Source organism: Cervus canadensis, chromosome 25 (genome assembly GCF_019320065.1).
Source record: "Cervus canadensis isolate Bull #8, Minnesota chromosome 25, ASM1932006v1, whole genome shotgun sequence".
NCBI lineage: Eukaryota > Metazoa > Chordata > Mammalia > Artiodactyla > Cervidae > Cervus > Cervus canadensis.
The window spans coordinates 45,121,807-45,135,969 of NC_057410.1; the positions used below are offsets into that span (position 1 = coordinate 45,121,807).

At 36.8% G+C, this 14,163-nt stretch overlaps 1 protein-coding gene across 5 annotated transcripts in view; it reads left to right on the forward strand.

The window, feature by feature from the left end:
- The window catches only part of PPP1R12A (protein phosphatase 1 regulatory subunit 12A), a 160,998-nt gene that overhangs the window by 51,346 nt on the left and 95,489 nt on the right, over positions 1 to 14,163 (forward strand). For all 5 annotated transcript variants that reach the window (XM_043447136.1, XM_043447133.1, XM_043447135.1 and 2 more), the window contains exon 2: positions 7,715 to 7,845. In XM_043447136.1, the coding sequence (XP_043303071.1) occupies positions 7,715 to 7,845 (131 nt within the window). The remainder of the gene's footprint in view (positions 1 to 7,714; positions 7,846 to 14,163) is intronic.

Below are 14,163 nucleotides of genomic sequence, written 5' to 3' on the forward strand. Positions count from 1 at the left end.
ATTATGGAGTCTAGAAAAATGGCACTGATGACCCTAGTGGAGAATGGACGGGGAAAGGTGGGGGCGGGACGAGTTGAGGAAATAGCATTGACATACACCCACTATTACATGTAAACAGTCAGTGGGAAGTTCTGTATCACATACGGAGCCCAGCCTAGCGCTCCGTGATGACCCTGAAGAGTGGGGTGGTGAGGGGAGGGAGGCTCAGGAGGAGGGGGTATATATATAGCTATGACTGCTGGGTGTTGTATGGCAGAAACCAGCACAACATTGTAAAGCAATTTTCTACCAATGAAAAAAAAGTAAAGAATTAATCTTACTAGTTAAAAAATATATAATAGGCGATCTCCTAAGATTGTATATGCTCATTTATTTGTCAGTCTCAATGCAAGACCAAGGTATTTATTTTTTATTGTTAAGGGAGTATTGCTTGGAGCTCTTCATTGTTTTTCTGTAATTCCTCCTTTGATATGTCCAAATTCAGTTTCCTTTAAAATAGAACAAAAGATTGTACAAGGGTGTCTCCAGTTTACTTCCTCTTTATGAACACTCTCTGATTTCTGTATCACCCTGAATGCTTAGGCCTTGGACTATTTCATGGTATATTTACAAATTTCTGTTACCACCAGTTGAGCAGAACTAAGTTTTCCTTACTAAGAGCCATAAAGAGTTATTTCAAGGAAGTGGAACCTGTTTTAGAGGACTTCTGTATTCAGGTTAGTTTGTCTTTTGCCTATCAGTAATTATGTCACTAATGATTAGATGCAAACTGTATTCACTTCATCTAATTATTATAATTATATATTTTTACCCAAGTTGTTGTAATTACTTTTATACAACCAAATCATTTCCTTTATTTTACCCTCCAGCACTGTATGTAATTTGTTGGAAGGAGGTTTGAAGTCCATATAATTTTCTTAGTGCATCTTTTAAAATTTAATCATCTCCATAGAAATTATTTTTGGATAGGACTTTTACCAAAAGTGGTACTACAAAGAATATTTGACAAGTCTCTATCATTTAACTTTGTTTTATAATTTATAAGGGATGAAATAGTAAGTTTTGGATTAGAATATAAAAAGAGAAAAATTTAAATGGTGATGATTTAGCTATCAGATTATGTATTGATATAAACATAATAGCACCTACTATTTGAAAAGTACGGCTCTAAGCAATTTATGTATTAATTCATATACCTCTCATAGTAAACTTTTGAAGTAGGTGCTATTATTGTCCTCATTTTCCAGAGGAATTTGTGGCATACAGGATGTTATATATATATATATATATAATTGACTCAACAACAAGCAGCCTACTGGCAGAACTGGATTAATCCCAGACAGTCTGGCTCTAGAGTCTGTACATTGAGCAAAACCACCTTCATGTAAAGTAATATAACATGTTAGAATTTATTTCAAATGCCTTTAATTTTGTAATTCTGATTTTACTTAATTGAATTACAGTTGCTAAATGCATTTGTTTTTATCTCTTCTAGAAATGAAATGCAATGATTTTTAACTCCCATGCCTAACCCATAATCTGTCTTTAAGGCATGGGTTCTGTCTTCTTAGAGCCAATTTTGTGCAGCTGTTTATAATTCAATCCTTTGTTATTAGGTGTTTCAACTTTTTCCTAAAAATGAGTGGGAAACAAAGTTGTCCTTCTGCTAACTTGCTGAGAAAAATAAGTAGGCCCTTTTTTCAATAAAAACAGATGTTTTATGTACTTGAACTAGTTTCTTGAAATAGATGATAGCTCAAGTTGATAAAGCTGCCTGTACCTGGAATTAAATGACAAAAGTGTCTTCATACAATCATCTGTTACTGGTAATAGCTTGGGATATGTAGAAAAACTTCAGATAAATCACGTCAGATAAGATTTTAGAAGTACAGTTGAGTCACTCTCTTTCTTTCCATGTATGACTTAATATACTGACCATATTTAGTCAACTGTTTAAAGTCAGCAAGTCCTGTATCTCTTAATGTGCTGCATGTGTTAGCTTTTGATTTTGTTAGCAACAATATTTTTATGGGCATGCCTGCCAGTTTCTTGTGTATGCTTTGTAAATGTTCAGGAGAACACTGAACAATTTACACCACAAACTTGAGATTCATTTATAATTTATGTGTTATTGACGGTGTTTTAGCTTTTGATTTATATTGAAACATTTCAGAAACAGGTAAAGAAAGGCACAAGTGGAGTTAATATTAACAGCTTTAGGTATTTTTGTTGATGTTTCTTACCTTATACTGACCTTAAAAACAAACATGTAAAATAAAAATCAGCAACATTTCATTTATTGAGAAATAACTTTTTATATTTTTTCAAAGAGCTAGGGTAGTCACCTTCTTAAAATGGAGAAACTTTAAAAATTAGTCATTTGTTCTTAGACTCTTCTATCTTCAGTGTCAAAGAATTACTCATAAGATGGCAAATAAGACCCTGTTCTGGATCCTGCCTTTATCTTCCCCATATGTGACTTTGTATCTTCATAAATCAAAAAGTCTTTGTTACTGGTTAATATGTTAAACTCATGTGTAGAGCCTCCTCCGGGAAATATTCCATGATGACAGCCGTTCTTCCTTTTCTTAGCTTTCATAATAAATATACAGCCATTTATAGATATATATATATATATTTATTTATTATATTCCTTTTGATATTATTATTTACTTGTGTATTTGAATGCCATACTACATGGTGAGCTTCTTGAGAATGCTCTTTGACTGAATAAAATAATACAAATATCTTTGTCTTCCAGGAAGAATATAATGATTATAATTTAATCTTAACCTTTCTCTTTAACTATTTTCATAGAAATCACTTCTCTACATTCTCTCCCTGAATAATTTCAAGCTCCATTATCTTAATTATTACCTTAATGCAGGTAATTCCCAAATTATATTTTCATCCCACATTGGTTTTTAAGCTCTAGATTTGCATATACAGTTGGCCCCTGGAAATGCATGATTAGAAATTCAGCGTATCCAAAGCTAAAATCATCTTTCTTCCTCCAACTTGTTTTTCATGCCTGTGGTGTTTATTTTCATGAATGACCTCCTCCTGTTCCTCACCCTTCATGTCCAATCTTTAATTAAGCCTTTTATGTTTACTCCTAAGCTACTCTTGTAATATATATTCATTCTGAATAACTGTAGCTCAGGTCAGGCTTTTCCCTCTTCATACTGTTTCCAGTCATCTTCCTGAAATACTAATCTGATCATGTTAACCCTCTGCTTATAAACTCTGAGTAGCTTTTTCAAACATCATCTTCCTGAAACTCTACAGTGTTTTCTTCTACTTGTCCCCACTACTGAATTTAGCACTATTACTGATATAAATGTTGCAGGTTTTCTTGATGAGTAGAATAGAAAGTAGATCAAAAGCTACCTCTAATGTCAAATCCTGTCATCTTTGCCTTATGTTCAGATCTTTTACCTGCAATATATTCAGACCTTTTAGCACCTAGACCTTTTAGCACCTAGCCTTACTCTGTCTTGTAGTTTGCAGATACTATATACCGTTCGCATGACTTGCTCTTCTGTTGTTCCATGCATTTTTAAAACTCATAGTGCATCTACTCAGTGACATTCTAGTGGAATTGAACAACTCCTATGCAGTCTTCAGAATCTTGCTCAAATGTATATTCTTATGAGACCTATATGGACCATCTTAATCACACGATCTCTTTATGTTCCCAAGGATATTTTAGTACTTCCTACCCACTGCTATTATGCCCTTATGTAATCATTGTTGTTTATGAACTAGCATTCTATACTAATGTGATTTTTTTCTATTCTTTTGGCATTGGCATATGTACTTTTTAGCATATATAATTTGAAGAGTAGCCAGAGGAATTAAGGATAGTTAAAAAAAATATGTGAGAATTTGGGCGGCAGGGAAAACTCATAATATTTAAAGAGTTATCAGTTAAAAGAGATTCCATTTGATACTTGGAACCTCAGGAGGCAGGAGTTTTTTTATATTATTTATTTATTTTTTAAATTTGTTAATTTTTTAATTGAAGGATAATTGCTTTACAGAATTTTGTTGTTTTCTGTCAGACATCAACTTGATAGCATGTACAATTTAGGAAAAGATAAATGTTTTATACTGAAGATAATGCACAGTAAGTTTTTAATACATGCTAGTTCTTTTTAAAATTGAAGCATAATTTACATATAATAAAGTATACAGCATATAATTCAGTGAATTTTTACATTCGTACTTGCCTTTATAAAAATCAGAAAGCTGGGGAACATTTTCAGTCTTCCCAAAAGCTCCCTCATGCTCCTCCCATTATTTCCCCACAGAGTTAACCGTGATTCTGAGCTTTATAACTGGAGATTAGTTTTGCCTGGAAATTCACAGTCTGTACCCTTTGTGTCTGCCTTTTTTCACTCAGTTATGTCTGAGAGGATTATATATGTTGTTGAAGGTAGCATTAGTTTGTTCTTTTTGCATTGATGTATAGGATTCTGTTACATGAATATAATCTCCCCATATACACATACATCCCACCCCATTTATTTAACAATACTATAACTTCAGTAGATACTGTCAAATGGTTTTCTAAAGGGGTTATATGAATTTTACACTTTTACCAGCAGTTTGGTATTTTTCCTTATTACAACACAATAGATTTAATATTTTTCATTTAAGAACCAAGGCTTAGATTTTCTTTTTATGTAAGCATTGCCTATTATACACATTTTGAAAATAAAGAAAAATTTAAAGAATAAAAATTATTCATAGTCTCACAACCAGTGATAAGGACTATTTTATTATATATTCTTCTAATCCTTTGTGTACTTTTTAAAGTAAAAATATTATCAGGCAAACTATTTTACATCTTTTTAAAGAAACTTTTATGTTGTGAGCATTTCTCATACCTCTTACTATAATGTCTTATTTGAAATTTTCTCCATTTTAAAAAAAATCATATTTGTATTAAATGCATTTATCAGGTAGGGTTTTATATTTTTATAGCAGTGATAAACATCAGAAGACTGTTTTGGCGCCTATAGGAATTGAGAGGTTGAAAGAGAGAATAGAATTTAGTATCTTTTCCCAAGGAAAATTAATGATTAAACTTATAAATAGGTCTAATATTATTTAAGTCACTGTGAGTCGTTAGCTATCTCAAATAACATTTTATAAACTACTTCCTAATGCAGTAAAATTTGGATGTTTCTTCTCTTGTTATCAGACAGCTGCGGTCCTCACATTTCTCCTACCCTTTAACCACTGCTCCTTGAAAAACACAGTTCTTTTCCCAAGCAGTGTATTCTCAAACTTTATGTGAATGTTGCTTATATACTCATTTACCATTTGCTATATGTACTATTTGGGCACTTTGGGATCTTGCCAACTTGTTCCAAATGGAAGAATCATGAATATATAAGAATTTAAATATGTCAGGGAATTTTAAAGATATATAACCCACCGACTTCTTTCCTCCACCTGAAAGACAAAGCCCTAAAAGATTAAATTACTTGTTCCCAGCTACAGTATTTGTGGCAGAGCTAGAACTGGAGCCCACATCCAACACCTGTCAGAATTTTCCCGCTTCAGGTGTGAAGTACTTTGTACTTAGTGCTTTTCTTGACACTAACTTTGTCTTTTTCCCCCAAGGAAGAAGTACTAAAAGTGTTTTTCTTTGTGTCTGTGATAGGTAAAGGAAAATTGTTTTGCTTACACAGCAAGCACTTATTAAGTGCCTGTGGTGTGTTGTGGTTAGTCGCTCAGTGGTGTCTGACTCCGTGTAACCCCATGCACTGTAGCCCACCAGGCTGCTCTGTCCATGGGGATTCTCCAGGACAAGAATACTGGAGTGGATTACCATGCCCTTCTCCTGGGGATCTTCCCAACCCAGGAATTGAACCTAGGTCTCCTGGATTGCAGGTGGATTCTTTACTAGCTAAGCTACCAGGGAAGCCCTGTTTAGTGCCTAGAATGTATGATATCCTGTTTCAGAAACTGCAAATAGATGAGAAATAGTTGATGAAATAGGAACATCTGTCAACATGGTGTTAAGCGTGGAAGGAGCTTATTTTTGGGAATCTGAACATCTGTGATAGAATTTCAGCTCTATCATTTCCCATCTCTGTGGCTTATTCAGCCTACTTAATTAATCTCTTTGAATCTTAGCTTTCTTGTTCATTTATTCATGTATGGAGCCCTTACCACATGCAAAGAATAATATAAAGTGCTGGGGATACAGAATTATGAAGGACTTCAAAAGAAACGTGTTTCTGTGGTTTGTACATATTACTATTTACAATTTGTTGTTTAGTCACTGAGTCGTGTCTGACTTTTTTGTGACCCCATGGACTGTAGCCCACCAGGCCCCTCTGTCCATGGAATTCTCCAGGCAAGAATACTGGAGTAGGTTGCCTTTCTTTCTCTAGGGGCTCTTCCTGACCCAGGGATTGAACCCATGTCTCCTGCATTGACAGGCAGATTCTTGACCACTGAGCCACCAGGGAAGGTTAAAATGGAGGACTTTATGTATTTATTGATTCATTTTAAATGAGTTAAAGCGGTGCTTTATCTCTGTTAAGTAAATGACATTTTTAAAGTAACTAATTCGTTTACTCCTGAAAACTTCAATTTATCATTAGTAATAAATACTGTTAGTTGTTTTGACAGACCTACTTTGCTCATTTTCAAGAAAGTTTCTGCCGCAGCCCAAGCTAGACTAACTATAAGTTGTCGTTTAAGTAAAAGTCATATTCCATTGTAGCCTGTATGGGAAAAAAACCTAAAAAAGAGTGGCTATATGTATAACAGCGGCCGTGTGCAGAGCAGCGGCTGTATGTAGAACAGAACAGCGGCTGTGTGTAGCGCGGCAGCTGTATGTGTAAGTTTGCTGTACACCTGAAATGAACACAACCTTGTAAATACACCCCAATAAAATTATTTTAGAAAATGATATTCCATGGAAAAAGTGACTAGATCAGCTTGCAAATTACACAGGTATTTTTTTTCAGGGCAGTCATTATACTTGGAAGAAACCTTGATGCATGTTTCTTGTCTTGTTTCACAAAATATTTAAAAGATGTATGTTTGAGTCAAAATTTAATATGATTTATAGTTTTTACTGCATTGTCAGGGACATTTATAAGTAAAAATTGCTTGGGGGAAAAAATAAACCTGTGAATGTATAGTTGTGAATACAATGACAATAGAGTGCTATGTTTTCTTTTTTCTTCCACTGCCTTGGTTTGTGCTTAGACACAAGCATGTTTACAACCAGCGCTTTTGCACCATCAAGTGCACATGTCAACATAGTGTAAAGGGGAAATGCCATCTTATTATTATTATGAAAATAGTTTTGATCTTGTCAACTCCCTGAAAGGATCCCTCTTCCCTCATCAGATGAAGTTTTGGGAACCACTGCTGTAAAGTATATTATTGGTCCTTAATTATAACGCTTTGACTGTTTCCGTGTTGGCAGGGACTTGTTTTGTCATGGGATTGGCGTAAGGAGTCTGGTCCCATACAGTATTGTTGTGTGTGTCAGAGCAAGTACTGTTAAAATTTAGTTAGTGCCATTTTCCTGCTTGACAGCAATACAGTCAAGATAGCAGCAGACTGCCTTTTAGAACATATTTGTTATAAAAGCTCCAGAATAGGAATTTTATTCTGTTGATGTGTTATTGGGAGTATTGATTCAAAGTTTTTCTGATCCTGATTTCTGTTTTGTTTTTAGGCTTGCATTGATGACAATGTTGATATGGTGAAGTTTCTGGTAGAAAATGGAGCAAATATTAACCAACCTGATAATGAAGGCTGGATACCTCTGCATGCAGCTGCTTCCTGTGGATATCTTGATATTGCAGAGTAAGCTAGTGCTATGTTTATTTTTATCCAAATACTTTTGTAGAGACTTGAGATTTTATATAAATTATTATAGATACATGAGAAAACTGTTATATTACCTTAATTGATAAAAATTATTCTTCCCAGGAAAGAGAATAAGTGGATTGTGGGAATCCAGATATTGTCTCTTGGTGTGAGGTCATCTTCTTGTCTCCCTCCTGTCTTTGACTTTAATACTTTGAACTAATATGAGTAATTCTTCTCTTGAGTACATGTAGAGTGTTGTCAGATGACTCAAGGTTAATATTAGGTTGGTGCAAAAGTAATTGCAGGTTTGCATTGTTGAATTTTGCTCTTTAATATTGGAATACATTTCTAAATAAATGTGGTCATGTTATACATTTTAATGCTTATTTCTTGCTATATGTTTTTTCGCTAGTGACTTACTACTTGCTGTTTATATTTATTTTAGACTAGGGAAATTATGTTAGACAAAAAGCAAATTTGAGCAATTCCTCTTACTCAAGTTCCAAATGCGTCGTAGAACAGCAGAGACCGCTCACGGCATCAGCAGCACGTTTGGCCCAGGAATCACTAACCAGTGTACAGCGCAGCAGTGGCTCAAGGACTTTTCAAAGGAGATGACAGCCTTGAAGATAGAGCGCGGTGGCTAGTCATTGGAAGTTGACGACAGCCAATTTGAGAGCAGTCACCAAAGCTGATCCTCTTACAACTACACAAAAAGTTGCCAAAGAACTCAGCATCAACCATTCTACAGTAATTTGGCATTTGAAGCAAATTCAGTTCAGTTCAGTCGCTCAGACGTGTCTGACTGTTTGTGACCCTACGGACTGCAGCACGCCAGGCTTCTCTGTCCATCACCAACTCCTGGAGCTTGCTCAAACTCATGTCCATCGAGTCACTGATGCCATCCAACCATCTCATTCTCTGTCATCTCCTTCTCCTCCTGCCTTCAATCTTTCCCAGCATCAGGGTCTTTTCCAGTGAGTCAGTTCTTCACATCAGGTGGCCAAAGTATTAGAACTTCAGCTGAAAGCAAATTGGAAAGGCAAAAAAGCTCAGTAAGTGGGTGCCTCATGAGCTGACTCCGTATCAAAAAAAATCATCGTAATCCCCTACCATTGCAACAAAAAAGAATAAAATACTTAGGAATAAATCTACCTAAGGAAACAAAAGAGCTGTGTACAGAAAACTTTAAGACACTGATGAAAGAAATCAAAGATGATATAAACAGATAGAGAGATATTCCATGCTCCTGTGTTGGAAGAATCAATATTGTTAAAATGACTATACTGTCAAATTCTATCTGCAGATTCATTGTTATCCCTATCAAATTGCCAATGGCATTTTTCACAGAACTAGAACAAAAACATCTCACAATTCATATGGAAACACAGAAGATCCCAAATAGCCAAAGCAATCTTGAGAAAGAAGAATGGAGCTGGAGGAATCAACCTTTCTGATTCTAGACTGTACTACACAGCTACAGTCATCAAGACACTATGGTACTGGCACAAAAACAGAAATATAGACCAATGGAACAAGATAGAAAACCCAGAGATGAACCCATACCACTGTGGATACCTTATCTTTTGGCAAATGAGGCGAGAATATACAGTGGGGCAAAGATAAACTCTTCAGTAAGTGGTACTGGGGAAACTGGACAGCTACATGTAAAAGAATGTCATACACAAAGATAAACTCAAGATGGAATAAAGACCTAAATGTAAGACCAGAAACTGTAAAACTCTTAGAGGAAAACTTAGAACACTCTATGACATAAATCACAGCAAGATCTGTGACCTACTTCCTAGAGTAATGGAAATAAAAACAAAAATAAATAGGTGGAACCTAATTAAATTTGAAAGCTTTTGTACAACAAAGGAAACTACAAATAAGGTGAAAAGACAAACCCCCAGAATGGCAGAAAATAATAGCAAATGAAAAAAACTGACAAAGGATTAATTTCCAAAATATACAAGCAGCTCATACAATTCAATACCAGAAAAACAAACAGTCGAATCAAAAAGTGGACAAAAGATTTAAACAGACAAAGTTGCTCGACATCGCTCATTATTCAGGTCAGTTCAGTCACTCAGTCGTGTCCAACTCTTTGTGACCCCATGAATCGCAGCACACCAGGCTTCCCTGTCCATCACAAACTCCCGGAGTTCACTCAAACTCATGTCCATTGAGTTGGTGATGTCATCCAGCCATCTCATCCTCTCTCGTCCCCTTCTCCTGCCCCCAATCCCTCCCAGCATCAGGGTCTTTTCCAGTGAGTCAGCTCTTCTAATGAGGTAGCCAAAGTACTGGAGTATCAGCTTCAGCATCAGTCCTTCCAATGAACATCCAGGACTGATCTCCTTTAGGATGGACTGGTTGGATCTCCTTTCAGTCCAAGGACCTCTCAAGAGTCCTCTCCAACACCACAGTTCAAAAGCATCAAGTTTTTGGCGCTCGGCTTTCCTCACAGTCCAACTCTCACATCCATACATGACCACTGGAAAAACCATAGCCTTGACTAGACGGACCTTTGTTGGCATCGCTCACTATTAGAGAAATGCAAATTAAAACAACAATGAGATACCACCTCATACCAGTCAGAATGGCCATCATCAAAAAAATCTACAAACAGTTAATGCTGGAGAGGGTATGGAGAAAAGGGAATACGCACTGTTGGTGGGAATGTAAATTGATACAGCCTCTGTGGAGATCAGTATGGAGATTCCTTAAAAAAAAAAAAAAAGAATAAAATTACCATATGGCACAACAATCCCAGTGTTGTTATTGTTGTTCAGTCGCTAAGTCATGTCTGAATCTCTGGAACCCCATGGACTGCAGCACGCCAGGCTTCCCTGTCCCTCACCATCTCCCGGAGTTTGCTCAAGGGCATGTCCATTGAATTGGTGCTGCCATCCAACCATCTCATCCTCCGTCACCCTCTTCTCCTTCTGCCTTCAGTCTTTCCTGGCATCAGGGTCTTTTCCAGTGAGTTGGCTCTTTGCATCAGCTCAACAAAGTATTGGGGCTTCAGCTTCTACATCAGTCCTTCCAGTGAATATTCAGGGTTGATTTCCTTTAGGATTGACTGGTTTGATCTCCTTGCTGTACAAGGGACCCTCGAGAGTCTGTGGGTACATATATACAGTGGAATATTATGCAGCCACAAAAAGGAACACATCTGAGTCCATGCTAATGAGGTGGATGAAGCTAGAGCCTATTACACAGAGTGAGGTAAGTCAGAAAGAGAAAAGCAAATATTGTTTATTAACCCATCTATCTGGAATCTGGAAAGATGGTACTAATAAACCTTTTTGCAGGGCAGCAGTGGAGGTGAAGACATAGAGAACAGACTTATGAACATGGGGTAGGGAGGAGGTAAAAAAGAGAGCGGGATAAATGGAGAGAGTAGTCTGGAAACACTAACATATGTAAAGTAGATAGCCAGTGGGGAATTTGCTGTATGACTCAGGAAACTCCAGCCAGGGCTCTGTGATGCCTGTGGGCTGGGATGGGGTGGGAGGCGAGAATGAGGTCCAAGAGGGAGGGAACATTCAGATACCTAGGGCTGATTCAGGTTGATGTATGGCAGAAACCAGTACAATGTTGTAATTATCCTTCAGTTAAAAATATATAATGTATTCAATGCAATCTCTCTCAAGCTACCAACGGTATTTTTCACAGAACTAGACCAAAGAATTTCACAATTTGTATGGAAATACAAAAAACCTCGAATAGCCAAAGTAGTCTTGAGAAAGAAGAATGGAACTGGAGGAATCAACCTGCCTGACTTCAAGCTCTACTGCAAAGCCACAGTCATCAAGACAGTATGGTACTGGCACAGAGACAGAAATATAGATCAATGGAACAGAATAGAAAGCCCAGAGATAAATCCACGAACCTATGGACACCTTATCTTCGACAAAGGAGGCAAGGATATACAGTGGAAAAAAGACAACCTCTTTAACAAGTGGTTCTGGGAAAACTGGTCAACCACTTGTAAAAGAATTAAACTAGAACACTTTCTAACTCCATACACAAAAATAAACTCAAAATGGATTAAAGATCTAAATGTAAGACCAGAAACTATAAAACTCCTAGAGGAGAACATAGGCAAAACGCTCTCCGACATAAATTACAGCAGGATCCTCTATGACCCACCTTGCATAATATTTGAAATAAAAGCAAAAATAAACAAATGGGACCTAATTAAACTTAAAAGCTTTGCACAACAAAGGAAACTATAAGTAAGGTGAAAAGACAGCCTTCAGAATGGGCAGAAAATAATAGCAAATGAAGAAACAGACAAAGGATTAATTCTCAAAAATATACAAGCAACTCCTGCAGCTCAATTCCAGAAAAAATAAATGACCCAATCAAAAAATGGGCCAAAGAACTAAACAGAGATTTCTCCAAAGAAGACATACAGATGGCAACAAACACATGAAAAGATGCTCAACATCACTCATTATCAGAGAAATGCAAATCAAAACCACAATGAGATACCCATTACACGCCAGTCAGGATGGCTGCTATCCAAAAGTCTACAAGCAATAATGCTGGAGAGGGTGTGGAGAAAAGGGAACCCTCTTACACTGTTGGTGGGAATGCAAACTAGTACAGCCGCTATGGAGAACAGTGTGGAGATTCCTTAAAAACTGGAAATAGAACTGCCATATGACCCAGCAATCCCACTTCTGGGCATACACACTGAGGAAACCAGATCTGAAAGAGACACGTGCACCCCAATGTTCATCGCAGCACTGTTTATAATAGCCAGGACATGGAAGCAACCTAGATGCCCATCAGCAGATGAATGGATAAGGAAGCTGTGGTACATATACACCATGGAATATTACTCAGCCATTAAAAAAGAATTCATTTGAATCAGTTCTAATGAGATGGATGAAACTGGAGCCCATTATACAGAGTGAAGTAAGCCAGAAAGATGAAGAACATTACAGCATACTAACACATATATATGGAATTTAGAAAGATGGTAATGATAACCCTATATGCAAAACAGAAAAAGAGACACAGATGTACAGAACAGGCTTTTGGACTCTGTGGGAGAAGGCGAGGGTGGGATGTTTCGAGAGAACAGCATGAATATTATCTATAGTGAAACAGATCACCAGCCCAGGTTGGATGCATGAGACAAGTGCTCGGGCCTGGTGCACTGGGAAGACCCAGAGGAATCGGGTAGAGAGGGAGGTGGGAGGGGGGATCGGGATGGGGAATACATGTAACTCCATGGCTGATTCATGTCAATGTAAGACAAAACCCACTGCAATGTTGTGAAGTAATTAGCCTCCAACTAATAAAAATAAATGAAAAAAAAAAAAAGTTTTTTAAAAGTTGTTATTTTGAAGTGTTGTCTTCTCTTACTCTACTCAACAACAGTGAACCATTTCTCATTCATATTGTGATGTATGATGAAAAGTGGATTTTATACAACAACCAGCTCAGGGGTTGTACTGAGAAGAAGCTCCAAAGCACTTCCCAAAGTCAAACTTGCACCCAAAAAAGGTCACAGTCACTGTTCGGTGGTCTGCTGCCCCTCTGATCCACTACAGCTTTCTGAATCCTGGCGAAACCATTACATCTGAGAAATATGCTCAGCAAATTGATGAGATGCACTGAAAACTTCAGTGCCTGCAGCCAGCACCGGTCAATAAAATGGGCAAAATTCTTCTCCAGGACAACACCCGATCACACTTTTCACACCAGTGCTTCAAAAGTTGAAGGAATTGGGCTATGAAGTTTGCCTCATCTGCCATATTCACCTGACCTCTTGCCAACTGACTACCACTTCTTCAAACATCTTGACAACTTTTTGCAGGGAAAATGCTTCCACAACCAGCAGGAAGCAAAAAATGCTTTCCAAGAGTTTGTCGAATCGCAAAGCATGCAATTTTATGCTAAAGGAATAAATTTGTTTCTCATTGGCAAAAAATATGTTGATTGTAGTGGTTCCTATTTTGATTAATAAAGATTTGTTTGAGTCTAGGTATAATGATTTAAAATTTAACGTCCAAAACCGCAATTATTTTTCACTAATCTTAATATTTAACAATCTAGTCTATCCCTACGTAATCATTAATTGTTAGGGGAAATTAACAATAGTTCTGAATTATGTTGCTTTGCTAAAAAGAGAATATGATACATAGTTCTCCAGTTATTCACTGTATTTATGCTTAGTTTTTATTGTTTTCTAAAAATATCAAAAATAGACACTATATTCTTCTGTTCAGTTCAGTTGCTCAGTCGTGTCCAACTCTTTGCAACCCCTTAGATTGCAGCACACCAGGCCTC